Genomic DNA, 22,813 nt, shown 5'->3' on the forward strand with positions numbered 1-22,813 from the left:
GTGACCTTTGTCCTGTTTTCATCTGTTTATCAGAAGAGCTGTTTTCACTGCGAGCATCCGTTGGACCGCAGGCCGACCACTCGCAGGGATGTGAAGATGCTCTGACTTCTCTTCTGTGACGTCACTCGTGACTCAAACCGAGACCAGATGAAAGCATCGGCGCCGCGCTGCAGTCGAGTTCACCTTTATCTCAAACCGATCCTGAACGTTTGGTTTCTATATGATGAGAAGCAGCATCGAGTCAGAGAGGTTATGTTTACTGGAAGTCAGCCGGTCACATGTTCAACAATAAGTTACCCTTTATAAACAATCTTTTTGCCAATAAAAAGATTATTTTTTTAGATATTTAGTTGCTCACTTTATTCAGGAACAAAGACGCAGTAATAAAGTTTTCCTTTAGTGTGGAATACAGACTGCACGTTTATTTCGGGCGTTCACAGAGGAAGTGTAACGCCTCTCCTTCCTCTCTGCTCTTCAAAGACTCGACACATCTGTTTCCGTCATAACTAACACAGGCCTGCAGTCACGTTACAGCCCACAATACTGTTCTGTTTGTGTTTTTCAAGGAAGCAATAAATCAAATATGAATTCCTTCAGGGAGAAAAACATCTTTAATGTGCGGGAGGGTTCTTTATAAGAAGTTTTCAAACACTGAGACGTATCAAAGATGTCGGACCAGCCTGACTCACACACAGACTGTCAGGCTGTGACACATTAGATCAAATAATAATCAGGAAGTGACACTGAGAGTGACACCTGATCTGCACGTGAGATCTGACCAGAATAGAATAGAGAGAGAGCGAGAGGGAGAGAGGTTTATCACGATCAATGTTCGGAGCATATTATTTGCAGGTTCCACATTTTGTTGTGTGTCCTGTTGGACTCGCTCTGGTCTGGGTCTTGACTTGGTCCGGGTCTTGACTTGGTCCGGGTCCTGACTTGGTCTGGGTCCTGACTTGGTCTGGGTCTTGACTTGGTCCGGGTCTTGACTTGGTCCGGGTCTTGACTTGGTCCGGGTCCTGACTTGGTCCGGGTCCTGACTTGGTCCGGGTCCTGACTTGGTCCGGGTCTTGACTTGGTCTGGGTCCTGACTTGGTCTGGGTCTTGACTTGGTCTGGGTCCTGACTTGGTCTGGGTCTTGACTTGGTCTGGGTCCTGACTTGGTCCGGGTCCTGACTTGGTCTGGGTTCAAGTGGTCTTGACTACAACACTCGTTATTAGGATTAACAGAGAATGTTACAGAGAAATGTCTGTTTCTCCCACCAGAGGGCGACACTTCATGTGAGGGCGTCTTCATGTCATTATCATGTTTCCTCTTTTACTCTGTTGAGTAAAACTTCCAAGAATTCCCCACTGTTTGTCACAGTGAGTTGTTAGATTGCAATCAGAAACAAAATTTCTCCCGCGCCCTCGAGACGGAGCTCAGGCTCATTCCTGGTGGTTAACGAAGGCTTTAGATAATTGGACAATTTGTACGTTTCCTGTAGCGGTCAGAAGTGCTCTTGTTACATAAAGACCATTAAACCCTGCTGTGACCCTGGACCTCATTTAAACCTCAAACCTAAAACTCAGAATCATTTGAAAATGAAAATGAAATTATTCGTGTTTTTCAACACTTCTGTAGAGGAATTAAAGAAACCTTATTACAATCTGACAAAAATAAGCTAGAAAATAGCTTACAGCAGCTGTAATGTCTATTTTTACATATTTATACAACAATATATTAAATGTAAAAACAATGTGCCCATGTGAAACTGTTTTCCTGATGAACTTGCAGAGAGTTATCAGCTCAGACTGCAGCTCCCTTCAGTTTAACCCTGTATCACCATTTGTATCATATTTGACACCCAAGTTTCTGAGACCTCTATCTTAACACATGATCAACACTTTACTTTAAAACCTGTTTTATATCACCTGATACATGTGCTCGGCCTTCTAGTGGATTATCATCCCACTGCAGACAGTGAAAGGGCTTTTGGGGGCTTTTTCAAAATGACTGCTGTCATTAAATCATCCACACACTTTTGGCAGGAAATCTTTGCTAATTTCCAAGAAGTTACAGAAAGAATAACATTTATATTGTTACTCATTTTTAATGGCTTAATTACTTCATAATAATAATAATTCTTCATATTACAGTTAAACCGTGTTAAAAATGTGTGTATCAAATTTGATACTGCAGGTATACAAGGTGTTTTATCCCTGAACGGTCATGTCACATTTTTGCAATGTAATCTACATTATGCCTACCATAATACAAACACACACTATTTTGATGATGTAATTAATGACTGAAATGCCATCTTAAAATACATTTTTGGTATTTTCACAATAACAATTCCCCTGAAATAATAATCACTATGCTACATTGACCAATTTGTTATGTGTGTAATTTTAGATGTCCAAAAGAATAGAGGAAGAAGAGAGAAAAAGAAAGTACACTGAAAATGTCAACATAATAATGGATGGCAAGTCAAGTGGCATGGAGCAGTTAGGGGAAGATGATGAGGAGGAATAGACTCCTCAGGCCATGCACGATGATGGAAGTTCAGATAGCAGTGATGAGGAAGACTATCAAGATGAAAGTGTAGCCCAGACAAGCATGGAAGCTGAGGTCCCGACAACAACACAGGACACTATCAGAGAGTCAGTGAAGGGCAATGCAAAAAGGAAAGAATACAGATGGAGAAAATACAATATCAAGTTCCATCTGTCGATTTCATTGCATGTGTTGAGGAAGGCACAGAGGACAGGTGTGACTGGACACCATACATGTATTTCAAACAGTTTGTCACCGATGAAATGCTACAGGAAACTGCAGAACAAACAAACCTGTACAGTGTCCAAAAAGAGAGCAAGTCAGTAAACACAACTGTCAAAGAGATAGAAGAGAGATACGCACCTTGACTAAGACGGCTTAGTCAAGGTGCGTATTTGGTGGGGTTATGGGGGCAGGTTGATCTGTCATTGACGCAACCGCAGAACAAGCAAGTGTGGAGGAACCGACAGCTTGAGTGGTTGCAGGTCATTAAAATTATTGCAGACCATCCTGCCGCCCTGACTCCCCTGTGTGTGCCTTCATTGAATTGGTGGAGGCGGCCTGCAGCTTGGGAGGCAAACAGGATGTATAAAAAGGGATAGAAAAGGAGGATGTTGGGAAGGGCCATTGGTTGGTATGCCTCGACCAGCAGTGGCGGTGGCTGCGTTTGCAGAGGCTTTGGTCCCGGTGGGTCCCTGGACTGGGTAGCTGAATGTGGCTGCGGGAGCGAGATGCAATGCAACCTGGGCTCCTGCTGGGGCTGGAGGAGGTTGCTGGCCTGCTGCAACGTGCTGCGTGATGATGTCATTGCCCTGACTGACGTCATCGATGCACTGCAAGTGTGCGGCGGCCACACACATTGCATCTCCCTGAGGGCATGCTTGAGGTGGGCGACTGTCCATTCGCCGATGGAAGTGGTGGGATTCACCCTGGGGCGGAACTCAGCTACATGTCGAAGCATCCTTGAGCAAGATACCGAACACCAAAATTGCTCCTGATGTGCAGCTGGCACCTTGTGCGGCGGCCTCTGCCATCAGTAAGGGTCCTGCGATGAGCTGGCAACAGTTGCCAGTAGAGTTCACTGGATTTAGCCCCAGTAACCCCGCAACCCTGAAAAAGCGAAACAAAACGAAACAAAACGAAATTTCATTTTACTAGTCCAGTTTGACGGTGTCAGAACAGGAAAGTGATAGGCTGGCTTACCTATGTAGGTTTCACACGGGATGGATCAGGGCAGTGGAGGTGGTTGAGTTGATTAGATGCAGGTGGTTTGATTGGCTGGACCTGGGTGGCAGGTCGGCAAGAGGAGTGGCTTAGTTATAATAACTACATATTATGTCATAGTTCTCAGTGCCTGTTTTGGATGTGGCTCATTAGGCGCCGTGTCTGATTGGATGCGGCTGCTGCTGTGTGACGGGAAGATGACATCACAGCAGAGGAATGTGTTTGAGCCTGCAGGCTGCAGCTGATTGGTGGACGGGGTCATTTGGGACCCTCTGGACTGTGGGAGGAACCACAGCTCAGTTAAACTGTGAGTGAGTGAAGACGAGCAGCAAAGAGGACAGAGCGCAGAGTCGAGACTAACGGAGGGGAAAAGATATTAACGGATATTAAAACAGTTTTATTTTCAGTCAGCAGAATGTTTCCTTCAGTTTGTCCTAAAGCTCTGCTGGTGGTCCTGATGTGTTTGTGTGCTGCTGCTGCTGGAAATGGTAAGAAGACTTCAAATTACTTTCTGCTTCACAGTGTGGATGCATCACACACACACACAGATGCACCTTTGTACATTAATAAATGATATCAGAAGATGTTTGATATGATGAACATGATGGATCTGAGAAGATCAGCTGATTAATCAAATCGATTTTATCGTTTTTTATGTTTTAGGGAACAAATAGTTTCAGACATTTTTCAAAAAATCAAGTCTCCAGCTCCTTCAGTTGTTTAGCAGAAAGCATATCTTTTTTACTGTGAAGCTCCAGAAATGTTCTTTGGACTACAAGACTTCTCCTGACTTTCTATCATCAGGAGGAGGAGAGGATGACTGGATTGTTCATGTTTGGGTTCATGTTCACTGTTCCATTAATATAAATCACTAACACCTGTTAATGTCTTGATTAAATGTGTCTTTGCTCTAACACATGTATTTTCTCCTTCAGACAGTGCAAATAAATCCGGGAGGACCTTTCCCATTCGTTACAAAACAGTCACAGATGAACCCTTCAGCCCGGGTGATATTTATGGAGAGGAGGATGATTTGTTCAAACCGAATAATTCTACTGCTGGTCGGCAGCCTAACGCAACCACATCAAGAAAGCAGATCATCTCGGAGGATGTGCTGCTGATCCTGACGGGCCCCGTGTCCACCGTCCTCATCCCGTCCTTCTACTCGCTGGTCCTCATCAGTGTGCCGATCAACTTCTGCGCCTTGCTGGCCTTCGCTCGGAGGATCCGGCCCAAGAACCCGGCAGTGATCTACATGATGAATCTGGCCTGTGCTGACCTGATCTTTGGCATCCTGCTCCCCTTCAAGATCTCCTACCACTTCAGAGGCAACGACTGGGTATTCGGACCGTTCATGTGCCGTGTGGTCACCGCAGCCTTCTACTGGAACATGTACTGCTCGGTCCTCCTCATAGCTTGCATCAGTGTGGACCGGCTCCTCGGTGTGGTCTACCCCATCGACTCCCTGTCCTGGAGGACACCACACAACTCCATCATCGCCTGTGTGACCATGTGGATTCTGTCCTTTGCTGGTTCGGTGCCCCTCGTCCTCTCCGAACAGACTCATCACATCACTGAACTGAACATCACCACCTGTCATGACGTCCAGGTCATAGACGATCTGATCTGGAAGTACAGGATCTACTTCGTCACCCTCTGCTGCGCCCTCTTCTTCCTGCCGCTACTCGTCACGGTGGTGTCCTACGCTCGGGTGATCTGGTGCCTGAGCAGGGTCCCCGCCGGGGTCCCAGGACGCTGCCGCAGGAGAGCGAGAGCGGTGGTGATGTCTGTAACAGTGCTGGTGATGTTTGTGCTGTGTTTCGCACCCACAAACTGTCTGCTGCTCGCCCACTACCTGCAGTTCCACGAGGGAATGAAGGAGAACCAGCAGCAGGATGCCAACAGCTCCTATGTAGCCTACCTGGTGTTCCTGTGTCTGGGAAGTCTGAACTGCCTCCTGGATCCTCTGGTCTACTACTTTGGATCATCCCAGTGTCAGAAACAACTGTCCAGCTTCCTGAGGTGTGAGAACATCAGGGCGAGTAAGAGCATCAGTCATTCACCACCTGATTCATGCAAGTCCAGCAGCAGAGCGATCCTGAAGTCCAGACGCACAGAAAGCTCCAGAATAAACACGTCAGACTCTTTAGAGAAGAGCCTGAACAGCCAGTACAAGAAACTGCTGGTGTGACGGATCAGCAGGCGGTCAGAGCGACTGACCTGACTCTTACAGCTGAGATTGTAAAGGAACACTTCACCCAAAGAAGGAGAAATAAGTTACTGTGTACTCAAGTCACAAGTATTCACAAGTTAAATTCTTAAAGTATGTTACTGAATATACTCAGAGGAGAAGCTCACCCAAGTATCATAATTCAGTCATCATCTCCTCCCTTAGTACTTAGTACTTAGTACTACCGATTTAAACATGCAGCTTCATTGCTCAAGCTACCCTTGACTTGCGAGCACCGAAGACGCGAACAAATTTGGTCCAACCATTACAGAGCTCCGTGAACGGAGATGTAGCATTGAACGCTAACAGCATGGGGTCAGAACTTTACACTGTGTTTTAAGCGTCTTAACATGCTCCACATCTCACACCAGAAGTTATGCAACATCAGCAGACACCTTAGCACACAGCACTGTAGCGTGTATGACTCAAAATGAATAAAAAAGTAGTTAAAATAGTGTGTTTGTGCAAGGAGCTACTTACATGTTTGTTGACATCCGTGTCTTCCGGTAGCTAGACCAAACTAGCATATCCACCGAGTGTGCACTTAACAGGCTTAACAGGCTATTGTAAGGCTCATGGCTCATGACAGGCTGTAACATGGACATGTATATTATGAACAGAAACACGAAAATGCTGGAATACGTTTCCGTCTCCGCCAGTGAGGGAGTAAGTGCACGCTCGACGGATTGACTAGTTTGGTCTAGCTACCGGAACACACGGATGTCAACAAACAGGTAAGTAGCTCCTTGCACAAACACACTATTTTAACTACTTTTTTATTCAGTTTGAGTCATACACGCTACAGTGCTGTGTGCTAAGGTGTCTGCTGATGTTGCATAACTTCTGGTGTGAGATGTGGAGCATGTTAAGATGCTTAAAACACAGCGTGAAGTTCTGACCCCATGCTGTTAGCGTTCAATGCTACATCTCCGTTCACGGAGCTCTGTAATGGCTGGACCAAATTTGTTCGTGTCTTCGGTACTCACAAGCCAAGGGTAGCTTGAGCAATGAAGCTGCATGTTTAAATCGACCGAAGTTCTCCTTTAAAGGCAGGTGACGTTTCGAGGTCCACAGAATATTTCTGGAGCTTCACAGCAAAAAAAAAAAAAATGGCACCAGAACCCGTTCGTTCAGTCCTCCACGTCCCTTCATATCTTCATTGTTTGTTGATATTTGTGCTTCTGCTGTGTTTGAGGACGATCAGTAGTTAACTTGTTTAACTATTTGTCTGTTTTAAGTGTGTTTATTGTTAATATTTTAAACTTCATCTGTAAATTGCTTTTATTTTTGCACTGTGTTGTTTAAGTTTATAAGCTGTATTTCTTACATGTAATGGAAGGAAACCACCTCCTTTTCTTTTGTATATAAATCTGCTGAAGTCTTTTAAAGCACTTATGTGTCACTTTTATAAAGCTGTCAGTAAAGTCTTACTTTGTACTTTATATGAAAATATTCACCACTTTCTGTCTCGTTGGTCTGTGAATAAATAAATATGTTACAGCATCATCATGAGAGTGTGATGAATATAAAGCCTCACCTGCTCACAGTCTCTGGTCTCCTGCTGCTCTCTGCTGGTGGGAAATGTGAAATACTTTATTTGCATCGTGTCGATTTACAACATCGTCCAAGTTGTTTTCTCCTTCAGCAGGTGGTGCGACTGTACTGTTGGTAAAAGATCACCTGAAGGATAAACGCCAGTATCATCTACCACTGTGTCCAGAGTTATGTTTGAGTGTAAAGGCTCCATTACTAGTTACTTTTCACGCTCTTCCTGCCCGGTGAAAACCTCGTACCTCCAGATGCTCCTGATGTTGAATATTTCTGATAAACTGAAGGTTTTAAAGTATTTAAAGTAGTTAAACTGAGCTCAACCAACAACAAAAGCTGTAAAATGATACAAACACATTAATGCAGCAGTGATATTAATCCACATCAGATATAAAAGGGAAGTACAAATACTTACAACATGGCCTAAAAACTACAAGACTGCTTCAGACAGACAGACTGGGACCTATTTGCACACCAGGAGTTGGAGACATTCACAGGAACGGTACTGGACTACATCCAGTTCTGCATTGGGAATGTGACTGTGGACAAAAAACATCCGGCTTTCCCAAACCAGAAACCCTGGATGTTCAGCGAGGTTCCGCACACTCCTCAGGGCCCGCGACGCTGCCTTCAGGTCAGGCGACAGAGCTTTATACAGAGCTGCTCCAGCTGACCTGAAAAGAGGAACAAAAAGAGCCAAGAGCAGAAAAAGTCTTCCATCACCAGCCTGTTCAGAGAATAACCAGAGAGATCATCGTTGACTTCAGGAAGCACAGCACCAACCCAGCCTCCCTGTACATCAACGGCGGGTGTGTGGAGAGGGTCCACACCTTCAGGTTTCTTGGTGTCCTCATCTCTGCCGACATCTTCTGGACACAAAACATCACAGCAGTCTTCATGAAGGCTCAGCAGCAGCTACACTTCCTGAGGGTCCTCAGGAAGTACAAACTAAACTCCAACCTGCCGCTGACCTTCTACCACTCAGCCATCGAGAGCCTGCTGACATACAGCATCACAGTATGGTACGGCGGCTGCACAGTTGCAGACAGGGAGAGGCTCCAGAGAGTAGTAAAAGCCGCACAGAAGATCATTGGCTGCCCTCTCCCCTCCCTGATGGACATTTACGCCTCCCACTGCCTCAACAGAGCCAAAAGCACCACCAAAGACAGCTCCCACCCTGGATTACACCTGTTTGACCTGTTGCTCTCAGGGAGGCACTACAGATGCATTAAGGCTAAAACAAACAGACTCAAAAACAGCTTCTTCCCAAAAGCAATAACCACTCTGAACTCTCACATGCACTGATCTCATAGTCCAACCACCCCAACCCCCGGACTCTCTTCAGTCACTATTTAACACTGAAAAAAACCTTACCTACTGTCCAATACCATACAATGTGCAATATTCCCTGTATATAGCACCATATATATTTTGCAATATACATACTCCTTAGGACTGTGCACCTTACCTCCCTTTTTGTACTATTACTTTATGTCCTATGTTTATATTGTATATATTGTTTATTCTTACACTGTTTGCACTGCGACTGGAGTTGGCTTTTTAAATCTCATCGTACATGTGTACAGTGACGATAAAGGCATTCAATTCAAGTCATCACCGCATTGTGTCACCGAGCTTCTGTGACTCGTTGTCTTCAGAGTGAGAGCGCGACAGAAAAAGTAGTTTATTCAAGTGTACTACAAGTATACTTATTTTATACTAAAACTGAGGCAGTATACTTGAAGTGTACTTTTTATATACTACATTTTATATACTTAAGAAAAGTGTAGTGAAGTATACTTGGCTTATACTGAAAAGTATAAAGAATAGTCTAACACTAAGTACATTAATACTTAGACTTGTACTTTTATACTAAAGCTTATACTTGTACTTTAGTATACTGTGGACTGTGGCGCAAAGACTCTTGGGTATTCTGTTGTTGTTGCTGTAATTATGATTCGTGAAAGTGTTTGTGGATAAGATGATGTGTAAGACGGTTGCGGGCTAATTCACATCCTTGTTATGTGGTTAAATTGTGTCGAATTAACAAAGATGATAAAAATGTTGGCACCGTGAGTGAAGGGATGATTTCCGGGAGAGATTTCTCGTCTGTTACCTGTGGGCATGTATAGTAATAAATGGTGGATCTCATGGTAGAACTTGCCACATTACAAGTGCTAATACTTACAATATCTTAATGTAAGTACAGAAAAAAGCTGAGTCATTGAGTTGTGCTTACATTTAATTTAGCAGAGTAAAAATGTTTTTCACTACACACATTTGCTTTAAGGGTATTACCCCTGTTATAAACTTAGATGTTAATAAACTAAAATGTGGACTAGAAGTACATACTTAGTATACTAGTAGTATATAAATGAGCATACTTGTTGTATACTTGAAAGTGTACTTCCATAGACTTAAAATGACCTTATAAAGTATACTTAAAGTATACTTTTATAAACTTAAAATGTTCCAATTTAGTCCAAAGAAGTATTAAATTAGTATACTTTCTAGTATGCTACAAGTACATGGTCCATAGTATACTTGCTATACTTATACTTATACTCAAGCATACTTAATAAAATGAACTTCAAGTATACTACTTTTTGCTAAGGGATGTGAGGACGTCTTCATGTCATTATCATGTTTCCTCTTCTTCTCTGTTGACAAAACTTTAAGAATTCCCCACTGTTGGTCACAGTGTGTTGTTAGATTGCCATCGGAGACAAAATATCTCCCCACGCCCTCGAGACGGAGCTCAGGCTCATTCCTGGTGGTTAACGAAGGCTAAGATAATTGGACAATTTGGACGTTTCCTGTAGTGGTCAGAAGTGCTTTCTACCATCATTACAAAAAGACCATTAAACCCTTCTGTGAACCTGGACCTCATTTAAACCTAAAACCTAAAACTCATAATCATTTGGAAATTACTCTTACTCGTGTTTTAAACACTTCTGTAGAGGAATAAAAAAAAAATATTACAATCTCACATAAAATAGCTAGAAAATAGCTTACAGCAGCTGTAATGTCTATTTTTACATGTTTTTACAATGATATATTAAATGTAAAAACAATGTGACCATGTGAAACTACTTTTCTGATAAACTTGCAGAGAGTTATCAGTTAAGACTGCAGCTCCCTTCGGTTTAACCCTGTATCACCATTTGTATCATATTTGATAGTTTCTGAGACCTCTATCTTATCCACATGATCAATACTTTCCTTAAAAACCTGTTTTATATCACCTGATACATGTGCTCGGCCTTCTAGTGGATTATCATCCCACTGCAGACAGTGAAAGGGCTTTTTGGGGCTTTTTCAAAATGACTGCTGTCATTAAATCATCCACACACTTTTGGCAGGAAATCTTTGCTAATTTCCAAGAAGTTACAGAAAGAATAACATTTATATTGTTACTCATTTTTAATGGCTTAATTACTTGATAATTGATTCTTCATATTACAGTTTAACCGTGTTAAAAATGTGTGTATCAAATTTGATACTGCAGGTATACAAGGTGTTTTATCCCTGAATGGTCATGTCATTTTTTGTACAGTAATCTACATCATGCTTACAATGCCACAATACAAACACAAACCATTTTGATGATCTAATTAATGATTTCCCCTGAAATCATAATCATTATGCTATATTGACCAATTTGTTGTGTGTAATTTTAGATGAAAAAAGAATAGAGGAAGAAGAGAGAAAAAGAAAGTACATTGAATAATGAATAATTGAATAATCCATGATAATGGATGGCAAAATCCATTATCATGGATGCTGTTCCCTGCGGTGCAGACGGCGGTATCGACAGTGGGCGGCTGTTCCCTCAGTACTGACTTACAGGCGCACCATTTATTCTTTGTTTTGTTTGTTTTTATATATGTTTGGCTCCACTTTGTTAAGTGTCCTTGGGTACCCTAAAAGGCGCTATATAAATTAAATCTATTATTATTATTATTATTATTATTATTATTATTAAAAGTAGCCAAAAGTATTCTCTCACGTGCCTTGACTCGCATTTGAACTGAAGTGACATCCCATTCTTAATCCATAGGGTTTAATATGACGTCAGTCCACCCTTTGCAGCTATAACAGCTTAAACTCTTCTGGGAAGGCTTTCCACAAGGTTTAGGAGTGTTTATGGGAATTTGTGACCATTCTTCAGGAAGCGCATTTGTGAGGTCACACACTGATGTTGGACGGGAAGGCCTGGCTCTCAGTCTGTGCTGCGTTCTATCGGGTTAAGGTCAGGACCCTGTGCAGGCTAGTCAAGTTCATCCACACCAAACTCTCTCATCCATGTCTTTACGGACCTTGCTTTGTGCCCTGGTGCACAGTCATATTGGAACAGGAAGGGGCGATCCCCAAACTGTTTCCACAAAGTTGGGAGCATGGAATTGTCCAACATCTCTTGGTGTGCTGAAGCATTCAGTTTAACTGCCACAAATATTATTTGTGTCAATTGTTTGATGGTTTGTTGCATGTTTTATTTTTGTACTGTTTATTTCATGGATAATTGTTTTTGTTTGTCTAAGAGTTAGTAGGAACTTGTCTTCGACCTGAGTTGCAGGCGGGACGAATTTGGTTCCAACACGCCAAGCAAAAAGAGAAAATGTGTACGAGAAAGTTGTAAGCGGGAGTGTGCAAGCCTCCAAAAATAAGTTTGAACCTTAAGTTTTTGCAGATATATTGACTGGTCCATTGAAGATACCTTTTGTATTAAGTATTACATTTTTTGGACATTTTATTTTCTTAATTTCTTAAGTGGACTCATTCCCTCTTGGTTATGTGCAGCCAGCGAGTTTGACGGTGACCTATGGTGGTTTTGAACGGAGGCGAATAAAGTCATCTGTAACTGAAGGAAGAATTGTGGTCCTGTGTATTTCCTGGAGAGAGTGATATTCAGAGTTCCTTTCACTGAAACTAAGGGGCCAAGCCCAGCTCCTGAAAAACAACCGCACACCATAATCCCCCCTTCACCAAACTTTACACTGGCACAATGCAGTCAGTCTCGTCCATCAGATTGCCAGATTGAGAAGCGTGGTTCGTTACTCCAGAGAACACGTCTCCACTGCTCTAGAGTCCAGTGGTGGCGTGTGTTACACCACTGCATCTGACATCATTGGCAGAGGGTTGGTTTCTTTCCTTAGTCTGAAGCAGTGCTGCCTGGGTCTTTCTCCACATCTTCCTGCACCTCAGAATGTGATGTTGGACCGAGGGTATTGCCAGCTCAACCTCCTGCTCTGGGGAGGAGGCTTCAAAGGGGGATAAACCTGTGGCAGAACAGGTTAATGAATTATGAGAATAATCAACCCAGGCCAGATGAGTGCTCCAGCTGTTGGGGTTTGCAGCTGCCACACAGCGTAGGGTGGTCTCCAGGTCCTGGTTAGTCCTCTCTGAATGGCCGTTGGTCTGGGGGTGGAAACCTGAAGACATACTGACAGAGGCCCCGAAGGCCTTGCAGAATTCACGCCAAACTTGGGAGATAGTCTTGGACTGTGGCCCACAGTTTATGTCGGAGGGATTCAATGAGTCCTGATGACATTAATAATTAGGAGCTCAGTGGTTTCGAAAGCAGATTGCAGTTTAGTGAGTGCAACAAAATGGGCTGGATGCTGTAATAATGTGTAGTGATTGAGATCCTGACCCACCAAACATCCTGGAAAGTGACGGAGTTACATTTTTCGCGCTTAATTAACGTTACATAATTATACATAATCACCAACAGTAAACAGGACGCTGTCTGACTCTGTCACTGTTTTCTGGGGTAAAGTTCCCTGAAGTCTCGGTCAGGACGGTCGCAGTGATTTATTTTCGTTACAAACACTCGGTGAGTTAAAGTTTTTTTGCCGGTGACAAATGCTGTTTTTTGAGCAGAAATGTGAGGAAGAGTCAGTAGGACGGACAGGAGGACAGACGCTTCTCCAGGTACAGCTGCGGTATTTTTTTCCCTCATATAAGTTTCCAAAGACAGTTACAGTTACTACGTTACATTTGTTTGGTTCTGTAACGTTGCTTTGTGGCACATGTCTCTGTATTTAGTTGAGTGAAGGACCTGTGCAGTTATTAGACTGGTTGTTGTTGCTGTGCCTTCCCCCACTGTCTCCTTGATCCTCCAGGTAAGCATGCCGACGACCTGTTTTGGGGGTCCAAGGGGGAGTTTGGTTCCTCGGAGGAGAGCTGGCAGGACAGGGTGTCAGGATTTACATTCCGGGATTCAGAATGATAGGTCAGAATGAAATTGAACCTGCTGAAGAATAACGCCCATCTAGCCTGCCGAGAGTTGAGTCTTCAGGCAGACCAGGTTCTTACGGTAAGTCCAAACGACAAATGGTTTCTCAGACCCCTCCAACCAATGTCTCCACTCCCCCAGACCAAGCTTGACAACCAACAATTTGCGGTTTCCAAAATCGTAATTGCTTTCTACGGTCGAGAGACGGTGGGGAAAAAAGCACAGGGGTGACACTTGTTTGCTGGACCAGAAACCTGTGACAGAACTACCCCAACCCAGAGTCAGAAGCTTTCACTTCAACTGTAAACCGCCTGCTGGGGTCAGGACAGGAGCAGAAGTGAACAAAGACTTTAGTACTGAAAATGCCCTCTCAGCATCAGCGGACCAACAAAATGGAACTTTGACAGAGGTGAGTTTGGTGAGGGGTGAAGCAACCTTGCTGTAGTCCCAGATGAAGCGTTGGTACAAATTGGCAAACCCCAGGAAGTGCTGTAGTTCCTTCCGACTGGTGGGCCTGGGCTCTCCTCCACTGCATGGATCTTCTCAGGGTCAGCATTGACTCTGAATGATGTAACCAAGGAAACTGACAGTATCAACATAGAAATCACATTTCTCTGCCTTCACAGAGTCCATTTTCCAGAAGCCAAGTGAGCACCAACCTTTCATGAGCGATGTGGTCTTCGAGGGATCTGGAAAAAATCTGAATGTCGTCCAAGTACACAAAGATGAAGTGGCTTAGGCAGTCTCTAAGAAAGTCGTTCACTAGGGCCTGAACAACAGCTGGGGCATTTGTGAGACCAAAGGGCATCACCAGGTATTCAAAATGCTGTTGTCTCAGTAGCCATCCATCCATCCATTTTCATCCGCTTATCCGGGGCCGGGTCGCGGGGGCAGCTGCCTGAGCAGGGACACCCAGACTTCCCTCTCCCCAGATACTGCCTCCAGCTCTTCCGGGAGGACCCAAAGGCGTTCCCAGGCCAGCTGGGCGACATAGTCACACCAGCGTGTCCTGGGTCTTCCTCGGGGTCTCCTCCCGGAGGGACATGCCAGGAACACCTCCCGAGGGAGGCGTCCCGGGGGCATCCGAAACAGATGCCCGAGCCACCTCAGCTGGCTCCTCTCAATGTGGAGGAGCAGCGGCTCTACTCTGAGCTCCTCCCGGGTGACAGAGCTCTTCACCCTATCTCTAAGGGAGCGCCCTGCCACCCTGTGGAGGAAACTCATTTCGGCCGCTTGTATCCGGGATCTTATTCTTTCGGTCATGACCCAAAGTTCATGGCCATAGGTGAGGGTTGGAACGTAGATTGACTGTTCCGTTCCGTTCCGTTTTCTTTTCCGCTTATCCATGAGGGTCGCGGGAACCCTAAGGGGTTGCGGGGCTTACTGGGGCCAAATCCAGTCTTACTCTATGGGCGTAGGCCAGGGTACACCCTGGACGAGTCGCCAGCTCATCGCAGGACCCTTACTGATGGCAGTGGCTGCCTTCACAAGGTGCCAACTGCACATCAGGAGCAACTTCGGGGTTCAGTATCTTGCTCAAGGATACTTCGACTTGTAGCTCAGTCCCGCCCTGGGGAGCTGGGATTTGAACCAGTGATCTTCTGATCACCAGTCAACCAGCTCTACCCACTGAGCTACAGCCGCCCAGGGTTGGAACGTCAATCTACGGGTTGGAACGTAGATTGACTGGTAAATCGAAAAAATGGTGAACTCTCTTCACCACGACGGACCGATACAAAGACCGCATTACTGCGGCCGCTGCACCGATCCGTCTGTCAGTCTTCAGCTTGACAGCAACCCTTACTTCCGGGGTCCACCACCGGGTTCGGGGATTGCCGCCGCGACAGGCACCGGAGACCTTACGGCCACAGCTCCGGACAGCCGCGTCAACAATGGAGGTGGAGAACATGGTCCATTCGGACTCAATGTCCCCAGCCTCCCTCGGGATCTGGTCAAAGCTCTCCCGGAGGTGGGAGTTAAAGATCTCCCTGGCAGAGGGTTCTGCCAGACGTTCCCAGCAGACCATCACGATGCGTTTGGGTCTGCCAGGTCTGTCCAGCTTCCTCCCCCGCCAGCGGATCCAACTCACCACCAGGTGGTGATCAGTTGACAGCTCAGCCCCTCTCTTCACCCGAGTGTCCAAGACATACGGCCGGAGGTCAGATGACACGACCACAAAGTCGATCATTGATCTCCGGCCTAGGGTGTCCTGGTGCCACGTGCACATATGGACACCCTTATGCTTGAACATGGTGTTTGTTATGGACAAACTGTGACTAGCACAGAAGTCCAGTAACAAAACACCACTCGGGTTCAGATCGGTGAGGCCGTTCCTCCCAATCACACCCCTCCAGGTAACACTGTCATCGCCCACGTGGGCGTTGAAGTCCCCCAGGAGAACGACGGAGTCCCCGGTTGGAGCACTCTCCAGTACCCCTCCCAGGGACTCCAAGAAGGCTGGGTACTCTGCACCGCTGTTCGGCCCATAAGCCGAGACAACGGTGAGAGTCCTATCCCCGACCCGAAGGCGCAGGGAAACGACCCTCTCGTTCACCGGGGAGAACTCCAACACATGGCGGCTGAGCTGGGGGGCTATAAGCAAGCCCACACCAGCTTGCCGCCTCTCGCCGGCATTTCTAGCCGGTACCGCTCAACCTCCCGCACCAGCTCAGGCTCTTTCCCCCCCAGTGAGGTGACATTCCATGTCCCCATGACTAGAGTCACCATCCGGGGATTGGGCCGCCGGGGCCCCCGCCCACGACCGCCACCCATATCCCTCTGCACCGGCCCCTTCTGAACCCTCCCGCGAGTGGTGAGCCCACGGGAGGGCGGGCCCACGTTGCTCGTTCGGGCTGCGCCCGGCCGGGTCCCGTGGGCAGAGACCCGGCCACCAGGCGCTCGCCTGCGAGCCCCAACCCCAGGCCTGGCTCCAGGGTGGGGCCCCGGTGATGCCGATCCGGGCGACGTGCACGTCCTTGGTCTTCTTGTATTCATCAGGGGCGAGTGAACCGATCTTAGTCTGACCCGTCACCTAGGACCTGTTTGCCTTGGGAGACCCTACCAGGGGCATTAAGCCCCGGACAACATAGCTCCTAGGATCATTCGGGTGCTCAAACCCCTCCACCACGAAAAGGTGCCGGTTCAAGGAGGAGCTCAGTAGCCATTTAAAAAAAAAAAACGAGTTGAGCGCCTCAGCCTGGCTCTGCTTCTTCCGCTACGTAGATAAGATGGCGGCCGTCGAGTGTGTAAAGTGAACATCGTCGCACACTCGACGCTTTTGCCGTTATGAGGTCACCATCCGGGTCCTTATGGTACACTTCTTTTCGCCGCAATCGATATCGGAACACCCTAAGTACTCAAACTAAGTATAGTAAGTACAGGAAGTATGGATATCGAAACGCGGTCCAGGTCTCCATGAAAAGGTTCTGAATCCGTAGTGTAGGAGTCTCTGATAGGAGGTTGTGGAACTGATCCAGAAGGTGGTTGTGTAAAAGGTACTGTAGGTGAAGAGGAACTCAGAGACTTGCTATGTCATGTTGCAGTTGCTCTCAAACAAGGCATTTATGAGTTGCTCATAATGCCCGAGCAGAGCTCCCTGACTAAAGAGCGCATACTGTACAGGGTTCTGTTCCTCCTGGGGAGTGCCTACAGGTTCCATTGTGGCCAGTTCATTCTGTTATATTACGTAGTATTCAAAACTGAACCCACAGTGCACATTGAGACAGGAGTTCTAAGCAAAGGCAGTTTTTATAAATCAAAGGGTTCAAAAAACGGCAGCAGCTCCCAGAAAGTCCTACGTGGGAAGTGCAGAGCAGGATTACTGAAGAGACAACAGGCAAGACTGAGCAGGGCTGGACAGGCTGGTGCTTCATACTTTTTGCACAGTCGCAGTTCAAACATTGATAACTTTTCGGCCACTTTGAGCTTTTTGCATTGGGGTGTATGGGATGGAATTCTGACAGCGAGTGCAGGAGCCAACTGACAGAGTGGGGATGAGCTCCAAAAAATTGAGAAAATCTCATCTTCAACTCGTCCTCATTTCCACAATTTTCACTCCAGCAGAAAATAAAAACATCAGCTTGTAGGTACACTTGTGCTGGTGTTACAGTGGATCTCTGGAGGCAATCGGACAAAAACTTTTGGCTCGGTGGGCGTTTAACTGACAGGAGCACCAACCAACTGCCGCATTAAGTCCCATTATTTGAGAGGAAAAATATCGTGAGGCAGGGAAACACATCTACTTTTCTAAACTGCTCCACAAGACACATTTTTGACCACACACATGCAAAAATTTCACAGAATGCTCAAAAGACTCTCGAGTTTTGACCATATCATTATTTGAGTGATAGCAGTTACTGTTTTGCAGAGAACCTAACTCTCACATTCCATTACCAGGACCGACCCGGCTACCGTCAACTGGGCCAACACAGAGAGACAGATTTATCAATGAGTTTAATACACACACACACACACACACACATATGCATGTGTAAGCATACACACATGACCACACATGTACAGACACATACACAGCCATGCTTAAGCTTGCACTCGCATGCACGCACACACACAAACACAGTACATTGCCAAACATTTCAACTGTATTTAACTATTATCTTTTCATTCATTCAAGCCAGGAACTCCATTCAAATATTGAAATGTCCCCAATCATTGATATATTGACATTTATTGCATTTCTCAGTCCGATTCAGAGTATTTGATTCATTCTCAGTGCAACATCTCTTCATGCAACATCTCTTCATACTCCATCAGCTGCTTTTCAACACAAATTCAAGACAGCACTGCAGTTTCGAATTAAAGCCACCAATTCAGTTTGGCTTCAGTTTTTCAACAAATCCTAAATTATTTCACAGTTTTTAGATATTCTTGACATTATTCAAAGTTTTCACAGCCAGCAATCTGCATTTGGCTTTAGCTGGTCAACAGGGAGCATTCACAACCGCAAGTTTTTCAGAACTTGCCTTCTCTAGTTTGTAAACATTGTTCAGAAGGCATCACAATAATCAAATGATGTCATGGTTCTCAGGAAGTGGCCTGTTTTGGCTGTGGCTCATTAGGCGGCTTGTCAGATTGGATGCTGCTGCTGCTGTGTGGTGGGAAGGTAACATCATCTGAGCCTGCAGGCTGCAGCTGATTGGTGGACGGTGTCATTTGCGACCCTCTGGACTGTGAGAGGAACCACAGCTCAGTTAAACTGTGAGTGACTGAAGACGAGCAGCAGAGAGAACCGAGCTGAGAGTCGAGACTGGCGGGGAAAGATATTAACGGATATTAAAACAGTTTTTATTTTCAGTCAGCAGAATGTTTCCTTCAGTTTGTCCTAAAGCTCTGCTGGTGGTCCTGATGTGTGTGTGTGCTGCTGCTGCTGCCAGAAACCGTAAGAAGACTTCATATTACTTTCTGCTTCACAGTGTGGATGCATCACACACACACACACACACACACACAAAGAAACACACACACACACGTTACGTTAATAAATTATGTCAGAAGATGTTTGATATGATGTCATCTACTTCAGCTTGATGAACCTTATGAATCTGAGATGATCAGCCGATGAATCAAATAGATTCTATTGAAAGAAACTTCATCAGCAGCTGGTTGAAGTGTTTTATGTCTTAAGGGGGGTACACACATAACGATAATCAGGCTGATTTTGCTCCGATTTTACCCCTTCCTGACCACAGAAGATTATCTTCTGTCTTATAAGATTATCCTATACAATTATCCTGTGGTCTGTGGTGTGTTAAGAGTCAATTTGTCCCGATAATTTGCTCAGAAACGGGTCGCGGCCGACAATCGTAAATGTTAAACTTGTTCAATATTTACGACGAAAAATCTTCATGTGTGTGGGGAAAGCCGACGACTCCTGATGTGTGTACCCCCCTTTAGTGAATAAACAGATTCAGACATCTTTCAGACAGCCTCCAGCTACTTCAGTTGTTTAGCAGCAACTCTGCAACTCTGTTTTACTGATCTGAAGCTCCAGAAATGTTCTGTGGACTACAAGACTTCACATCCACTCCACAACTCATTCCAACTCCTTCCTTCAGGCCGTCGCTACAGGGTCCCACGAGCTCGCACAAACTTAGTGAAAAAATCATTCATCCCATCCGCCATCAACAATGCACTATAAAATCCTTTTTAATGTCCTCATTCTGTATTGTACGTATTGCACTGTATTTATTTTATTTTATTGTGTTGCTGTTTTTATGTTAACTGTGTTTTTAACTTGTGTTTATTTTTCTTTCTTCTATGCACATCTGTGAACACGTCAAAGACGAATTTCCACTGCTTTTTGCAGGGGACAATAAAGTTTTTCTGATTCTGATTCTGATCCAGTGTTGGGGCTCGTTACTCAAAAAAGTTATATATTACACATTAATATATTTACTCTCATTACACATTACTCTCAAAAATATTAATGCCTTACATTACATGATTACTCCCTGAAGAAAGTAATTAGTTACATTACTCTTTACATTCATGTTGCTCCACGGTTCCTTAGCAACAAGTTTTGTGTGTGTGCCTGCTGTCTCTGTAGATGCTTCCGGATGCTTCGTTAAGTTTGAGGTAGTGTTAGCAGCGGTGGAGAGAAGTTTCCAACACAGACAAAGTGTGCACCTTACAGTCAAGTTATTTTCCTTACGTTCACCAAACAAAGTAATGTTTGTACCTCCAACCGTCAAAAGTGGCTTAAGGCAGCGGGGGGTCTTCAGGCAAGTCGCATGCAGCAGCATGTTCTGCTTGTGTTTTTGACGCTGCCATTGTTATCCCTTGCGGGTGGCGACTAACCAATCGGTGATGGTGAAAGGTACCTTGTGCCAAACCCCAATCAATTGCTGTTCCATTATCGACGCACTAACCCAACACTGTTTATATCATCAGGATAGAGGGGAGGATGACTGGATTGTTCATGTTTGGGTGGACTGTTCCTTTGATATAAATCACTAACACCTGTTCTTGTTCTTGTTCGTTCTTGTTCACATAACAGTCACATATGAACCCATGGAATATCAGACTTTGCCTGACGAGAGTGACCAAGTTCATTACCTCATCATAGATTTGAAATACGTAGAGGAGGATGTTTTGATCACAGAGATTAATTCTACTGCTGGTGGGCAGCCGAACACAACCAAATCAAGAAAGCAGATCATCTCAGAGGATGTGCTGCTGATCCTGACGGGCCCCGTGTCCACCGTCCTCATCCCGTCCTTCTACTCGCTGGTCATCATCAGCGTGCCGATCAACTTCTGCGCCTTGCTGGCCTTCGCCTGGAGGATCCGGCCCAAAAAGCCGGCAGCAATCTACATGATGAATCTGGCCTGTGCTGACCTGATCTTTGGCATCCTGCTCCCCTTCAAGATCTCCTACCACTTCAGAGGCAACGACTGGGTATTCGGACCGTTCATGTGCCGTGTGGTCACCGCAGCCTTCTACTGGAACATGTACTGCTCGGTCCTCCTCATAGCTTGCATCAGTGTGGACCGGCTCCTCGGTGTGGTCTACCCCATCAACTCCCTGTCCTGGAGGACACCACGCAACGCCATCATCGCCTGTGTGACCATGTGGATTCTGTCCTTTGCTGGTTCAGTGCCCCTCGTCCTCTCCGAACAGACTTATCACATCACTGAACTGAACATCACCACCTGTTATGACGTCCAGGCCATGGACGATCTGATCTGGAAGTACAGGATCTACTTCGTCACCCTCTGCTGCGCCCTCTTCTTCCTGCCGCTGCTCGTCACGGTGGTGTCCTACGCTCGGGTGATCTGGTGCCTGAGCAGGGTCCCCGCCGGGGTCCCAGGACGCTCCCGCAGGAGAACAAGAGCGGTGGTGATGTCTGTAACAGTGCTGGTGATGTTTGTGCTGTGTTTCGCACCCACAAACTGTCTGCTGCTCGCCCACTACCTGCAGTTCCACGAGGGAATGGAGGACAACCAGCAGCAGGTTGCCAACAGCTCCTATGTAGCCTACATGGTGTTCTTGTGTCTGGGAAGTCTGAACTGCCTCCTGGATCCTCTGGTCTACTACTTTGGATCGTCCCAGTGTCGGAAACAACTGTCCAGCTTCCTGAGGTGTGAGAAGATCAGGGCGAGCAAGAGCATCAGCCATTCACCACCTGATGCAGGTCCAGCAGCCGAGCCAGACGCACAGAAAGCTCCAGAATAAACACGTCGGATCCTCTTACTGTGGTTGAAGAGGATAAGTATTAAACTCGTTTCACTATTTGTCTGTTTTAAGTGTGTTTATTGTTCATATATTGGACTTCATCAGTAAATATCGATACTATGAAGAGCCTTTATTTTTGCACTGTGTTGTTTAAGTTTATAAGCTGTATTTCTTACATGTAATGGAAGGAAACAACCTCCTTTTCTTTTGTACATAAATCTGCTGAATGTCTTTTAAAGCACTTATGCTTCACTTTTATAAAACTGTCAGTAAAGTCTTACTTTGTACTTTATATGAAAATATTCACCACTGTCTGTCTCGTTGGTCTGTGAATAAATATGTTACAGCATCATCATGAGAGTGTGATGAATATAAAGCCTCACCTGCTCACAGTCTCTGGTCTCCTGCTGCTCTCTGCTGGTGGGAAATGTGAAGTACTTTATCTGCATCGTGTCAATTTACAACATCGTCCAAGTTGTTTTCTCCTCCAGCAGGTGACGCTACAGTACTGTTGATAAAAGATAACCTGAAGGATAAACTCCAATCAAAACTACCAGTGTGTATGGAGTTATGTTTGGATGTAAATTACGAGTTACTTTTCACGCTCTTCCTGTCAGGTGAAAACCTTGTATCTCCAGATCAACCTATTGTTGAATATTTGTGATAAACTGAAGGTTTTAAAGTAGTTAAAGTAGTTAAACTGCGCTCAGCCTTCAACACCTACAGCTGTAAAATGATCCAAACACATTAATGCAGCAGTGATATTAATTCACATGAGACAACCAGAAAAGCGGCCGCTTTCTGAATCGGACACTGGCTTGAGACCTGTTTCAATAAAGAT

At 45.4% G+C, this 22,813-nt stretch overlaps 1 protein-coding gene and 1 pseudogene across 1 annotated transcript; both read left to right on the forward strand.

The window, feature by feature from the left end:
- Window positions 1-4,043: 4,043 nt before the first annotated feature.
- On the forward strand, window positions 4,044-6,210 carry LOC115592377 (proteinase-activated receptor 1-like). The gene is made up of 2 exons (XM_030435019.1): window positions 4,044-4,251; window positions 4,699-6,210. The coding sequence occupies exons 1-2, from the start codon at window positions 4,179-4,181 to the stop codon at window positions 5,952-5,954; spliced, it is 1,329 nt and encodes a 442-aa protein (XP_030290879.1). The 5' UTR covers window positions 4,044-4,178; the 3' UTR covers window positions 5,955-6,210.
- Window positions 6,211-19,165: 12,955 nt separating this feature from the next.
- Window positions 19,166-22,354, forward strand: LOC115592413 (proteinase-activated receptor 1-like; annotated as a pseudogene).
- The last annotated feature ends 459 nt before the right edge of the window (window positions 22,355-22,813 follow it).

This window comes from Sparus aurata, chromosome 12 (genome assembly GCF_900880675.1).
Source record: "Sparus aurata chromosome 12, fSpaAur1.1, whole genome shotgun sequence".
Classification (NCBI taxonomy): Eukaryota; Metazoa; Chordata; class Actinopteri; order Spariformes; family Sparidae; genus Sparus; species Sparus aurata.

Coding starts and splice junctions, on each gene's coding strand:
- LOC115592377 (XM_030435019.1), top strand. CDS start 4,179: ATGTTTCCTTCAGTTTGTCCTAAAGCTCTGCTGGTGGTCCTGATGTGT. Junction 4,252..4,698: donor TGCTGCTGCTGCTGGAAATG/GTAAGAAGACTT, acceptor TTTCTCCTTCAG/ACAGTGCAAATAAATCCGGG.